This window comes from Ipomoea triloba, chromosome 4, assembly GCF_003576645.1.
Source record: "Ipomoea triloba cultivar NCNSP0323 chromosome 4, ASM357664v1".
NCBI lineage: Eukaryota > Viridiplantae > Streptophyta > Magnoliopsida > Solanales > Convolvulaceae > Ipomoea > Ipomoea triloba.
In genome coordinates, this window is record NC_044919.1 from 33405848 (window position 1) to 33420169 (window position 14322).

The 14322-nt window shown below is 34.6% G+C and overlaps 2 protein-coding genes across 2 annotated transcripts; one reads left to right on the forward strand and one right to left on the reverse strand.

Moving 5' to 3' along the window:
• Window positions 1–9794: 9794 nt before the first annotated feature.
• Window positions 9795–11466, forward strand: LOC116016969. Its single transcript, XM_031257457.1, has 2 exons — window positions 9795–10428; window positions 10644–11466. The coding sequence occupies exons 1-2, from the start codon at window positions 9828–9830 to the stop codon at window positions 11360–11362; spliced, it is 1320 nt and encodes a 439-aa protein (XP_031113317.1). The 5' UTR covers window positions 9795–9827; the 3' UTR covers window positions 11363–11466.
• LOC116016968 lies at window positions 11464–13793 on the reverse strand. Its single transcript, XM_031257456.1, has one exon. It carries the CDS (start codon window positions 13194–13196, stop codon window positions 11853–11855), a length of 1344 nt encoding a protein of 447 aa, XP_031113316.1. The 5' UTR covers window positions 13197–13793; the 3' UTR covers window positions 11464–11852.
• Window positions 13794–14322: the final 529 nt, after the last annotated feature.

Here is a 14322-nt window from a genome sequence, read left to right on the forward strand (position 1 = left end):
AACTGCAGTATCAACCATGACCCATGGTACACAATGCATTGTGGACCATGGTCCACAGTATAAGTACTGGCAATAATGATGGGTGATTAATCAACAATGAAATGAGGGTTCTGCCGGCGTTCTGGTATTCTCATGACAATAATTTTTTATTATCATCGACTTCAAACAGTAAAACATCATGTTTGAATCTTCTAGAAGTGTTAAATTCATATTTTTTTGATGATTAATTTGTTCTCCAAATACAACACTAATTAAACTGGTAGGAGTCTTTGCAACACTAGGTGGCCGGCCAGCGCCGATTAATCGATACCTAGGCGGAATTTTTGCAACACTAATTAAAAACGTGTATTGTATTCATGGTTCACACAATAATTTGTTTTAAAACGGGCAACCATGTAAGCTACTAGGATCTGGTGGGCAAATTATGCTATGGACTTGGCTCCACCTTACAAGGTGTGGACCCAACCAGGTTCATGTTCACAATTTAAAAATTCTATGTCCACAATTTAAAAATTATGAACATAGAGTTCTGTAATTGTGAATATAGGGTTCAAAAAACAACAATTGTGAACATAGAGTTCAACAATTGTAAATATATGGTTCCAAAATTATGAATATAGAGTTCAAAAATTGTGAACACAGAATTCAACCATCGTAAACATAGAGTACTAAAACTGTGAACATGGACCTGGGACCAACCTGCAAGGTGGACTCGAGTACATGGCATAACAACCCATCTGACAGTGACCCAAACCCACAAACAATGCTCAACCAAGAGGGAAGCATGGGTCCTAAGCGATTGCCCAACCTGTCGCGCCCAGCTTAAGTCCTAAGCGATTGTCCAGCCCGTCTTTGCTCAGGACTGGCCCAACTTACAGACACCGCAACATTTGAGTACTATATGAGATGCACTTTTAACAGAAGAGTATGGTATGTTACATAGGTAATATAATAAATCAATCAACATGGATGTGAGTGTATAAAAATTGTATTCATCGCAGCTGAACCTTGTAATAATCAAGGGTGCCTACGTACCCAGGTTTTGATGTTGTTGAATTCTGGGATCAAGCCACACGTAGTTCTTAGATTACAGAGTTTAGTTTGGCTAGCTGGCGGCTACAATATTAATATTTGGACTTTGGCTTCGGCTTTCCATTTTGGCGGACCTTCAATTCAGTCTTGAAAGTAGGCGTACGTTGTCCGACATGGCCGCTGACCTTACTGCGACCGTCCACGCAATGCTTCTTAGATTCAGAGAAATCCATGTGTATCGTCCTCTTCTTGCCCTTCTTTTTCGCTTCTTCTTCTTCAGGGTACTTGCGTATTGACTTATCTTGACGACCCTCCATCTTTAATGGCGGCATTTGAGGAGCAGCAACCTGAGATTCTTCTACAGATTTCTTCCCGAACCCTAATTTCTTGATTTCCGGGGAATGGGATGTGTTCTTTGCAGGCGTAGAAGTAACCTTCAATAATTCTTCATCATCGTCGTCGTCGGAGTCTAAACCAAACTCGTCATCGGAAAACAAGTCATTAGATGCATTTCCCGGATCCTCATCAAACAACAACTTCACGATTCTGCTTCTATGCTTCTTCAGCTTGTGAGGGGCAATCAAAGCCGCAACGCTCACCGCAGCTTCGATCAACTCCACCATATCCTGCTCTTTCTTCACGCCGAACATAACCCTAAACGTACTTTCCACATCCATTGTATTGATCGATCAACAAACTCTTTTTACAAATGAGTGTTTTGTATATATTTTCCTAGACGTCAAGACACAGAGCACTTGAGTGTGTGTTTTCTAATATTTCCTGCCCACTTGTGATTTGTGAATGCCTGCGCGGTGAACACAGTTATTTATATTATAATAAAACGGGAACTAAAAAATAAGAGTGAATATAAAGTTAGACCTATATATATAAGGGGAACTAAAAAATATGAGTCATTGATCAAATTAATGGGTTAGATTATTTTTTTGATTTTAGTATTTTTTTTTATAATTTTCGTATCATCTCCTACAAAAGAAATTTTGGTCTCCAAATCAATGTTGTATTTTCGGCCCAAATTTTTTTACTAACAAAAACCACATAAAAACTGCTAGTAGGATGCTCTATGGCCTTCCTGGATCGTGTGAAATTTTTTAGCAGATTTTGCATGTGTGATTAGGAAAGGGAAAATGAGAAATAAGGGAAAAAAAAAGAGAGAAAAAATAAAATCTGTAAAAAGAAAAAATAAATTTGAATTTATGGGCCTGCTTGGCCAAGAATTGCACCTCACGAGGAGCAACTTTTCCCTTAAGGTGGACCCCACTCTCCACTGTCAAAAGCTCTAAAATTACAAAAGAAGAATTTCTCAAAAAGTTCACCACCACATTTATTAAAAATCCATTCCTTAATTTTTACTATTTCAAAAGTCCACCAAATTCAACTAATGTAGAAGGCCTAAACAAGTTACTAATTGGGTTAGGGGTGAGATTTTACATATATATGCATTGCCCCTATGAGGAATAAAATTGATAAGTGCATGAAAATGATAGCTAAAGAATGGAAGATTAGTAGATTACGGTCACATACTCACATAGGTCTACAGAGAGCAAACTTGTGCTGCTAATGGCCAAACGCTTTTGTAACAAAGATGACAACCCACCAAAATATATAGTAGGAACTTACAAACTAAGAGATACTAAGGGAATCCTAAGAGAGATCGAGGATGGCTGGTTAGGAACCTTCTGGTCTAGGTGTTCGGTTGAGAGGCGCTAGTACAATTCACCCCTCCTTTTGATTAAAAAAAAAAAAGTCAAGATTTCATGTAAATTTTTACAAGATTTCTTTATTTACATATTAATTTTTTAACCATATATTATAGCATAGATACTTTAACCAAGTTTTACATATATTTGTTTTATTTAAACTTTTGTGATCATTTAATTTTTATTTTTATTTTTTTTGAAGGGAGATCATTTAATTTTTAATAATTGAATTCATCCATATTAAAGTTAAAAATTTAATAGGCAAAAGGGTCAAATAGGCCCATGTACTATCATTGATTGTTCATCTAGCACCATGAACTAAAATATGGTCCATCTAGGTCATTATACTCCTAATTATTTTTCATCTAGCATTTTTAGCCTATTTCTAACAAGTAAACCATTTAATTTGATGACATGGAAAAATAAAATTAGAAAAATGTTATTTATATGGATGTTTTGGATGATTTCTACCATATTTCATTAATGAAAAAAAATAATTTCTTGCAATGAAATAGGGTAGAAATCAAAATTGTTATATGAAGTTTTAACTACATGAGTGTATGTATAGCGGGGTATTCACTATCGTTCGGCAATGAGATTTCATGGAAATCGATATATGAAAATTAAATTATTTTTATAATAACTCAAGATATATTGTATTGGGTAAATTTTATTTTATTTTAAAAATAAATTAATATTTTTGGATTTTTGGATAATTGAATAACTTAAGATATTGTATTTTTGGATGATTTCTTGGAAAGAAATAGGGGAGAAATCAAAGTTGCTATATAAAGTTTCAACTACAGTGTACTGTGTATGCATAGCAGAGTGTACTATATATGTATAGCGGGGTATTCAGTGTCGTTCGACAATGAGATTCCATGAAAATTGATATATAAAAATTAAATTATTTTTTAAAAAGTAATCAAATTTACCCAATATAATATCTTAAGTTATTATATTTAATTTTAATATATCGATTTTCATGGAATTTCATTGCCGAACAACTTTGAATATCCCACTATACATACACAGTCGTGCAGTACACTGTAATTAAAACATTATATAACAACTTTGATTTCTACCCTATTTCATTGCAAGAAATCATTTTCTTCATTAATGAAATATGGCAAAATCATCCAAAACATTCATATAAATAACATGTCATCATTTTTTATTATTTTATTTTTCCATGTCAACAAATTAGATGGGTTACTTGTTAGAAATGGACTAAAAATGCTAAATGAAAAATAATTAGGAGTATAATGACTTAGATGGATATTTTAGTTCATGGTGCTGGATGAACAATCAGTGTTACTACATGGGTCTATTTGACCCTTTTGCCAATTTAATAATATGGTAAAATTGAGACCGAGAATAGTGGGAGTGACCGTACTTGTGGAATAGAAGCTTTGGGTATTAGAAAAGTTAAATCAACATACATTAAGCAAAATTTAATTAATATCATTTGTTCCAATTATAGTGATTTTTTAATTTTAATCATTTATTTCTAATTTAACGAATTTTTGTCGGATATTCAATCAAAGTTATTTAACTCAATCATAATTCAATATGATCAACTATTCAAGCCCATCCTATTAGAATTCTAAAAGTTAGACACTCATTTTTTTTTTTAATCTTTTGTCATGAATAGTATTTTCATCGTCTAAATTAAAAATAATTACAAAAATATAACAATCAAAATCTTGAATATTCAAAATAAAAGAAGTAATAACAAAAATCATTTATCGACTATGTCATAATTCACAAATTAGTCATTCTCTATCAATTTGTATGTCATAATTCAAGTTGTATGTGTAAATGAAATTTGTAATCATAGGTATAGATACGGTTTGCAATCAAATCTTATATGTTTTAATTTCTTTTTCATTCTTTTTTTGTGAAAATGACACTGCTTATCGTATCGAACATTATATGATTCTTCTTGAGCAAGTCCCGCCAATATCTGTCTGGAGGAGCATCAGAAGATCCGTTGGGAGCTCAACCACGATTGTTGTACCGCACTCCGTGATATGGCCCAAATTTACCAGATAGTCAGCACATTTGTTTCCTTATTAGCTTCTCTCAATAGAATAAAGTTAAACCCCTTTATCAAATATTTACAATCTCATATCCGCCCGATCACCCTGTCATCTATGGTAATAATTTAATTTCTTTTTTTGAAAGGTGGTAATAATTTAATTTCTTTCTATCCTTTTTCGATTGTTGTTGATTTTAATTTCATGATGTTTATAAATGGTATGCCATTATTGGTCTAGTGTGATAATTCAATTACTCTCTTTCCGTATCAATTTATATGACTTACTTTTCCAAATTAGTAAAATTTTGAATACATTGGATTTATTTATGTATTGTCAATATCTAGAATATAATATAGATTGCTATATAGATGTTATCATAAATTCGTTTATTATGTGGACTGTGGACAGGAGGAAGAACCATAAATCAATTGTGACATTATATTGGTCACTGACATACATGATTTAACGACACAAATTTAGTGACAATTAAAAAAAAAATCGTTTAGTTCATGATAATTGTAAATAATTAAGCTTCTTCCTCTCATCTCCATAATAAAATTAAAGAAGTTATTTCTTTGCCTGCCGGGTTACAATATGCGATTAATTTAGTGTACATTCTCAAATAGTACAGTGGATGCGAGTTTCACTCGTCACTCAAAAGAAATTATGATAACGGGGTTCTTTCTAATCACTAAATATTGATCCTCCCACCTAATGATGAACCGATCGTGATTTACTCATCCCTTATCTTGTTGGATTGCGTGTGGGGTTGGGTGGGGTCATTGGGACGAAAAAATTTCATCTTTTATGGATACGATAAGAATTTAATTATGATAATGTATCTATTTTAGATATTAACAAAAAATAAATAAATTCAGTATATTCAATAATATCATACTATATCGGGACATCATCAAATGAAAATTAACAACAATTCAAACAACCCTAACCAAATTGGTCGGTTGACTTGTAACCACAATGTTATAATACAAGTTCAGTTTTCAATTGGAGTGGCCTATTCGTCTTATCTATTTTAGCTGGTCAACTATGAGTAACCTAGATTGATTTACCTCGTAGTCATTTGCCGGCTAGGGTCCTAAGGTGGCCGGAGTTTACCCCGTGCACGGCCTCGGGTGGTGGCTAATTAGGGTTTCCTTGTCACCCAAAAATTTCAAAAATTAACAACAATTGAATTATGACATATAGAAAGAAATTAAAACATATAAGAATTGGTTGCAAACCTTATCCGATCCATACAAAAAAAAAAAAATAGAAATTTCGTTTACATGCATACAACTTGAATTAGGTCAAATTGGTGGTTTCATGAAATGAAATTATTTTATCAAGAAATAAAGTATATTGATGGATGCAGATGAGACAATGCAAGAGAAACTGGATGTGTGTTCATCATCACTTACACTCTTATAACAACTGAACTGAATATGAATAAATAAAGTTTGTTTGATACAAATTAAAAATCACATCTGATCTGAACCTTTTTAATTATCTGATGATCTTCACATCAATCTTCTTCAACAATCTTCTTTTTGTATACACTGTACTTTGGCTTCTCATTTTGGTCCTTCATCCTCTTCAGACTCGCAAGCACCCTTTCCCGGACGCGGACGCTAACGTCGATCGCTTTCTTCGAACCGCAACCACAACCACTGTAATTTCTTGATTTCCGGGGAATGAGATTTGTTCTTTGTAGGCGTAGAAGTAACCTTCAATAATTCATCATCATTGTCGTCGGAGTAGAAACCCAGCTCGTCATCGGAAAAGAAGTCACGAGTTGAATTCGCTGGATCCTCATCAAACAACAACTTCACGATTCTGCTTCTATGCTTCTTCAGCTTGTGAGGGACAATCAAAGCCGCAACGTTCACCGCAGCTTCGATCAACTCCACCATATCCTGCTCTTTCTTGATGCCGAACGATGCCCTAAACGCACTTTCAATATCCATTGATCCAGAAAGTCTTTCTACAAGGGAAGGAATGTTTTCCAATGGGTAATTCTATTTGTATCACCTAAAATTCTATTTACACCACTATTTAATAGCTTTATAGATGGTGCAATTAAAGTTGGTCAAACATTATGTTTTCTATTTAAAATATTTATTATTTATTATTTATTTATATTTCTAATTGTGATAGTATAATAATTTTGTCTATAATATTTTGTAATTAAATATTTAAAATATTTATTTTTATGATTATTTTAAATTGTGATAGTATAATAATTTTGTGTATAATAATTTTTAATTATTTTCTATAGTATCTAATGTTTAATAAATTTTCATGATATTCTTTATAACTCAAATTTTTTGTATGCATTATATTACTTTATTATAATAATATAACAAATTAATTTTCAATCGCTAAAAACGGTAAAAACACATTAACATCCCAATAAAATATAAAAAGAAATTTTTCATTCCATTTCAATCCAATATAACATTTTCAAAGAGTACAACTAGAGTGTACATACCCATTGTAAGTATTGATACGATTCACATATGGAGTAATCCATGCATCTACACAATCATACTTTTAGTAATGATATTTGACAATTTATTAATAATGTTTGATATAAAAAAAAGTAGAGCAATTAATAGAATCACAAAGAGTAGCTATGAAAATATATTTTTTAAATTGTAAGCTCAAATTTATCTAAATTTCAAGACGATCTAATGAACAGTAAAGATTTTATGAAAACAACAAAATTCTTAGAAGATTTAAGCTAAAATCAGAAAATATTTTACAAGATTTATAAACCAAATGGTGTGAATTAACTTCCATTCTTTTTCATGACTATAGGAGTATAGGTGCAAAAGAATAGTTACATATGGCTCAGTCCCACTATAATTGGGATTTAGTCATTGTGATATACAAATGAGATTAATTCATATTTTTATTATGAGAAATGTTATGGTGGAAGTCGACAAGGCATCAATGAGAATCTGATCTATATATCCTGTAATACCAATTTCGATTTACTATTTTATTTCGATTGGCAATACTAGGGAGGAAAAATGACTCAACTAAACATTTTAATATAATTATAATATTTTTAATTTTCATAAGTCTCATTTCTAATCTCATTAAATTCATTCAAATTCATTTTTTCTCATTTTAGGCCAATATAATCAAAATTCAATAATTTAATAGTCCAATAGGCATTGTGTGTTCTAATTCAATGACAAACCTTATCAAATACTAATAGGCACATTGGAGGGGGAAAAAAAGGGGGATGGGAGATTTATTCTAGTAGCTATAGCTTGAATCTATTTTGATACATAGTCATTGGCCCCAATAATAGAATTATAACTAAAAGGGGTAAGAAATGCCCATTAAATCAATTCTACAAACACCAACAAATCAACAATCAAAATATTTGTAATGACATTTATTTATAGTTCTTGTGACAATCCTACAATTATGGTTATAGGTATGGTCGATCCTATTGCTTCCTCTACAAAGTTATTATTATCACAGTATCACATATATAATTGGTTTATTTCTAACAACATTATTTCGTCACTTCTTTTATGAGTATGATGATGAACGCAAAATTTCTCTTGTCTGCATCCAACAGTATACTTTATTTCTTGATTAAAGGATTTAATTTAATGAAACCAACAATTTGACCTAATCCAAGTTTATATATGTAAAAAGAAATTTATATTCGTTCGTATAGATACGATTTTCAATTAATTGTTATACGTTTTAATTTCTTTCTATATCATAATTCAAATTGATATTATAGATTATATTTAGTGTGATCTTTATAAATTTTTACATTTTCATTAAGTCTCATTCTAATTAGTAACTTTGTTCAAATGATTTAAATTCGATTCTCTTATTGACACTTTTCCTTATTAATAGCATATGCTGAGTGCTGACTTTAAATTTGCATATAGTCTCTCATCATCTAAACTTATATATATATATAACTTATGAATATTTTAAACTAAGCTTTAGGTTGTCTTTCTAGTGCAACCATAACTAAAATATGGAGAAAGAAAAGTAAAATTTACTTCAATTATATTATTCTTTAATTTATTAGTAATTTTTATTTATTTATTAGTACTATTATTGTTTTTTTCCCTATTAATATCCGCATCCCACAAAATCAGACTAATCAAGCCCAACTTCAATCAAGTCTCATGCTTAAACAGCAGTTATGTCATGGACACAGGTTCTATCTTGCAAGGTGGACCCAAGTCAAAATACACAATTTATATACTGAATGTTCATAATTTAAATTGTGAACATTTAGTATATAAAAATTGTGAGCATTTAGTATATAAATTGTGTATTTTTAGACCCGGATCGACAGAATAATTTGCCATGCTTAAATGACTCAACTCCTCAACCCTCCCACTTGGGTCATCACTTTTTGATAAATTTAACTATTGTTTGATATTTACTCTATTAGTTCTTGGTTGACAAGGAAACGCACAACCACTGCTCTAGGTCAAATCCGCTCATGTATAATAGTTTATAAACTACACAAGAAAGCTAAACCACACTTGAAAGATCCTGTGCAATGGACTCAGAATATATTGACAAGAATTGAACTTGTATCATTTTGGTACGAGAATTATACTCTACCTACTCAGCCACTACTTTCTGCCATATTTACCCTATTAGTTTAGCGGAGGAGTTTATAAAATGGAATCTCAAAAGTCAAAACTTTCAATTGCGAGCCCGATTAAGAAATTAAAGTTGACACAACTTTACTTCTAGAGAAAGTTGCCTTTCAGTATTTGTTGGGGAAAAGGAGCATTTAATTTCTTCAACTTTGGGATACTTTAATTCAATTCACTGTTTTTATTGGAAGAAAAGTAGTTGAAAAGATGATAGTATCACGCCAGAAAATGGAGCTTTCCAGCTATTGATTTGTACTGCAAGATAAGTTGCATGACTTTAGCCCATCCTTGGCTTCTATATATATCCCCTTTAAACTCTCATTCTCTTCATGCATTACTCAAACAAAAGAACATAAACATCATCCAGGTGGTAACCTACTTGGATGATTGAAATGAAGAAGATGGATATGAAAAGGTTGTGCCTTGTATTGGCTCTCCTGCTTCTCTTCTTGCAAGCTAGCATAGCCCAGTCTCAAGGCAAAGGCAATGGGAATGGCAATAATGGCAACAACAATGGGAATGGCAATAATGGCAACAACAATGGGAATCACAACAATGGCAACAACAACGGGAATGACAACAATGGGAACGGGAATGGAAATGACAATAATGGCAACAACAACGGGAATGACAACAATGGGAATGTGAATGGAAATGGCAATAATGGCAACGACAATGGGCATGGCAATAATGGCAACAACAACGGGAATGACAACAATGGGAATGGGAATGGAAATGGCAATAATGGCAACAACAACGGGAATGGCAATGGCAAGGAGAGCAATAAAGATATCACACACTACAAAATGTTGTCAAAAGTACCAACAACGGGGCAAGAACGCGCCTTCTGCAAAGCCAAGGGAGCTTGTTACTACAAGACACTCACCTGCCCTGCTGAGTGCCCTGAGAGGAAGCCCAAGAAGAACAAGAAGAAGAAGGGGTGCTTTATCAACTGTGGTAGCAAGTGTGAAGCTGTCTGCAAATGTAAATCTCTCTTTCTCTTTCTTCTTCTGTTTAAAGGCGCTATATAACTAATGCAAGTGTTAGCATCTAGCTCGTAGCGAAGGCACAACTTTATTTCCTTATACCGCCACATTTTTGAAATGCAATTGCTGGACTTGGCCTTTCACTGGCCTCGGCCTAACAGTAAGAGTTCAGACAATTCACCAATCTTTTCTTCCCTTTTGTGATGATTGCAGGGAGAAAGCCCAAGTGCAGTGGCTATGGCTCTCTGTGCTATGACCCGCGCTTCGTGGGGGGCGATGGAGTCATGTTCTACTTCCATGGAGCAAAAGGGGCAGACTTTGCAATAGTCTCAGATGAAAACCTGCACATCAATGCACACTTCATAGGGACAAGACCACAAGGGAGGACTCGCGATTTTACCTGGGTTCAAGCTCTTGCTGTCATGTTTGATTCCCACACTCTAGTCCTTGCAGCAAAGAGAGTCTCAAAATGGGATGACAGTGTGGATTCCCTCATGGTGAAGTGGGATGGGGAGACTGTAAATGTCCCCACAGATGGGGAAGCTGAGTGGAGAATTAACACAGGAGAAAGATCAGTGGTGGTTGAGAGAACAGATGATGTTAACACAGTGAAACTCACAGTCTCTGGGCTCCTAGAATTGGCTGCTAAGGTTGTCCCCATAGGAGAACAAGAAAACAGGTCTCACAACTACCAGATACCTGCAGATAATGCTTTTGCTCACCTGGAAACACAGTTCAAGTTCCTCGCTCTCTCGGATTCTGTGGAAGGAGTTCTGGGCAAGACTTACCAGCCAGGATACGAGAGCCCGGTGAAGAGAGGCGTGGCTATGCCTATGATGGGCGGGGAAGACAAATACCAAACCCCATCACTCTACTCACCTCTCTGCAAGCATTGCAGGTTCCAGAGACCTTCTGGGATTAGCACAATGTAATAATAATAACAACATAATGATTGATTATCAATAAATGTACTAAAGAATAAAGAAATTCTTTCTAATTGTCATTAAACTGCTGGATGAAGTAATGAATATGCTTTCTTTGCAATGTGAGCTTTATTTGGAGATACTATTGCTTTATTTGGAGACATTACCTGAGATTGCACCAAACACAACATGTAACAAGTTATGCCAAAAACAGCAAAATACTGAAAATAGCAATACACAATATCAATTGCAGGTTTGCAGCATGTAAGATCAAGGAACTTACACACACACTGCAACTTTTGTGTACTATATGAGATACACTTCAACAGAAGAGGGTGGTACATTACATATTGAATCTACATTATATCCCTCACATTATTTCTCACAATAAACTTATTAGGATGCCACCTGGACTTGACTTTTCACCAACCCTACCCAACAAAACTGAAGCAAGAAGTTGGGTTAAGATATCAGGGGATCACACAACTAAACACGATGTCTAATCTCCCCACCAGCGATGAGCAAAGACGCCGCTGTTTCTGAGGCTCCTTAGTAGGCTGGTGCAGTCTCCCTGCCCTGCAGTGTCTGAGCAGCGAAGGAAGAGTTCATCAACACGACAGATCAATCCAGTTTTGAACAAGTCGCGAAGAATCTGCAGCTCTGCTTCTCCAGCATTCATCATGAGGACAACGAAGTCTCCCTCGCTTACAGTTTCTCCGAACCACTGAGCAAAATCAAACCCTTTTTCTTCATCCATTGGCGCACCAACAAATTCCTCATCATCACTGGGCAAAGAAACCTCCTTTCCTGACAGTGTTGGATGATAAACAAATGTGACACCGGGAGTCTTTACATACGAAGTGAGGGCAGAGACATTGTGATCAACGACGAAAACATCCAAGTGGGAAATAGGGTAATGAGGCTTTAGCACTGTTTTAACAGTGGTTTCCACAAATTCCCCCGCACCAACATTCAAGTAGACTAGTCTGTTTCTTGATGAGATATTCATGAAACCGGGCAGGTAAGAGATTTTTGGTCTAAATCGTGCACTCTTTTTGTTGGCAAGAGGTTCAATGTGGCACATGATGGCTTTGTTGTTCACAAGTGCAGGGCAATGATCAGGAAGCCGAAACTGCTCAAAGGACACAGCACCTTCGATTCGTTTTTTGAACAACACAAGAGTAAGGGAGCCAACATTGCATACATGCACAACATCAGAGCTCTTCAAGAACGACGAAACAGGAGTGGCTAACCTAACCAAGTTAGCAGCCGAGTAGAAATTGCTGGCACCAACAAGCATAGCACCGGTGCCTCCTGGACTTAGAACGCGCTCCATCTCCAGCACAAGAAGAGCTGGCACAGAAACCCTATCAAGAGCTCTAGAGAACACAAAATCGAAACAATTATCCTCAAACTCTATCTCATACACAAATTTCTTCCTCAAAAGGGAGAAAGATGGGTGTACATTGATGCCAAAAACATCAGAGAATCCTAATTCCTGCAATGCCAACACGGCTGCATCAGCGCCTTCCCCAACGCACAACGCCTTAGCATTTGAATCCAAGAAACCATTCCCAATCACCTCCATAAACACATTCTTTGTCAAATTTTTGTTCTCAATGCGCGAAGCAACAGACATCCCAAACAGAGGAATGTATATGGGATTGGGAAGCAGGGTGAAATTGAAATAAGGATTCAACCCAAAGAGCTCAGGCTTTCGAAGCTCAGTGGCAATTTGAAGAAACGAAATGGCAATCAGAGCAGCCCAAAACATGAATATTTTGAGGAGCAAGCGCCTCATGAACGAACGAAGAATTTGCAATTTCAAGTCCTTCAAATTCATTTCTTTCTTTCAACTAAAAGCTTTCAGGCCTTGGGAATTTCTCAAATCAAGAAAGCTAGCTGTGATATCTCACACAGATATGGTGAAAACTAACAAGAAATTAAGCCAAAGTGAAACAGAAACTAAAGAAATTAGCGAGTACAGAACCTGGAGGAGGTGTGGTTTCCACCCACGAGTAAAACTATTGACATTTGGAGACCAAAGAACATCGTTTTAGGAACCCTTTTCGCCATTGCTTCGAACCAAATCAATCCCATCTTCATCGAAATACCAGTTACTCACCCCCTTACATTATTAACTATATACACACAGAAACTGAAGATCTTTAGATAATAGAAACAACGGGCATATAACTTTGTGTATATAGATAAGGTTTTGGGAGTAGAAAAGTGGCAGCAATGGAAGCAAAAAGTGAGAGCTTATTATAGAATCTAGAATTGAAAGATTGGGAGGGAAGAATCATTGGAAGGTTCAAGTTTCTCAGTGGGTGTCGGTGAATGAAGTGCTATTTAAAATCCCACATATTTATACTATAATATAACCACTTACAATGTCATTTTTGTTATTCCTAAACTTTTATTCCATGAAGTGTGAAGAACTACTGAACTAGTGTAGTTTTGGGAGATAAGTGGCAATGGTGGAGTTGAGAAGCTACTAATGTGACAATATAAATAGTTTGTTTTTAGTGCGGATGGATTGACCAATTAATTCATGATAATTAATGAATAAAAAAATTATTGTGACACCATATGGTGACACATCTTGCTTTTTGTAACTTCATCCTAAAATGTTATCCGTAAATTTGTACTCTCATTAATATACTTTGGATTGTAGGCACTTATATCGGGTGAGACAGCTGACTCCATACCCAAAGCCAAAGATCGAACCATTGACCTTTAGTTAAGAATGAATGAGTCTCTTCCACTCAACTGCACCATCCAAAAAATTATTAGTTTCATCTCATTAAATATGAACATAAGTGCATAATACAAAACAACAACAACATTAATAATAATATAACGTATATGTAATAAATTATAAAATGTGTGTTATAAAGTAGAATATAATGCTAAACATAAAGCTTCAAGTATCCACCAACGTTGTTAAGCACTTATTATTGAAATGA

Excerpts from the sequence above, each read along its gene's own strand:
- LOC116016968 (XM_031257456.1), bottom strand. The coding sequence starts at position 13,196 with ATGAATTTGAAGGACTTGAAATTGCAAATTCTTCGTTCGTTCATGAGG.
- LOC116016969 (XM_031257457.1), top strand. The coding sequence starts at position 9,828 with ATGATTGAAATGAAGAAGATGGATATGAAAAGGTTGTGCCTTGTATTG. Across the intron at positions 10,429-10,643 it reads GTGTGAAGCTGTCTGCAAAT|GGAGAAAGCCCAAGTGCAGT; the intron begins GTAAATCTCTCT and ends TGATGATTGCAG.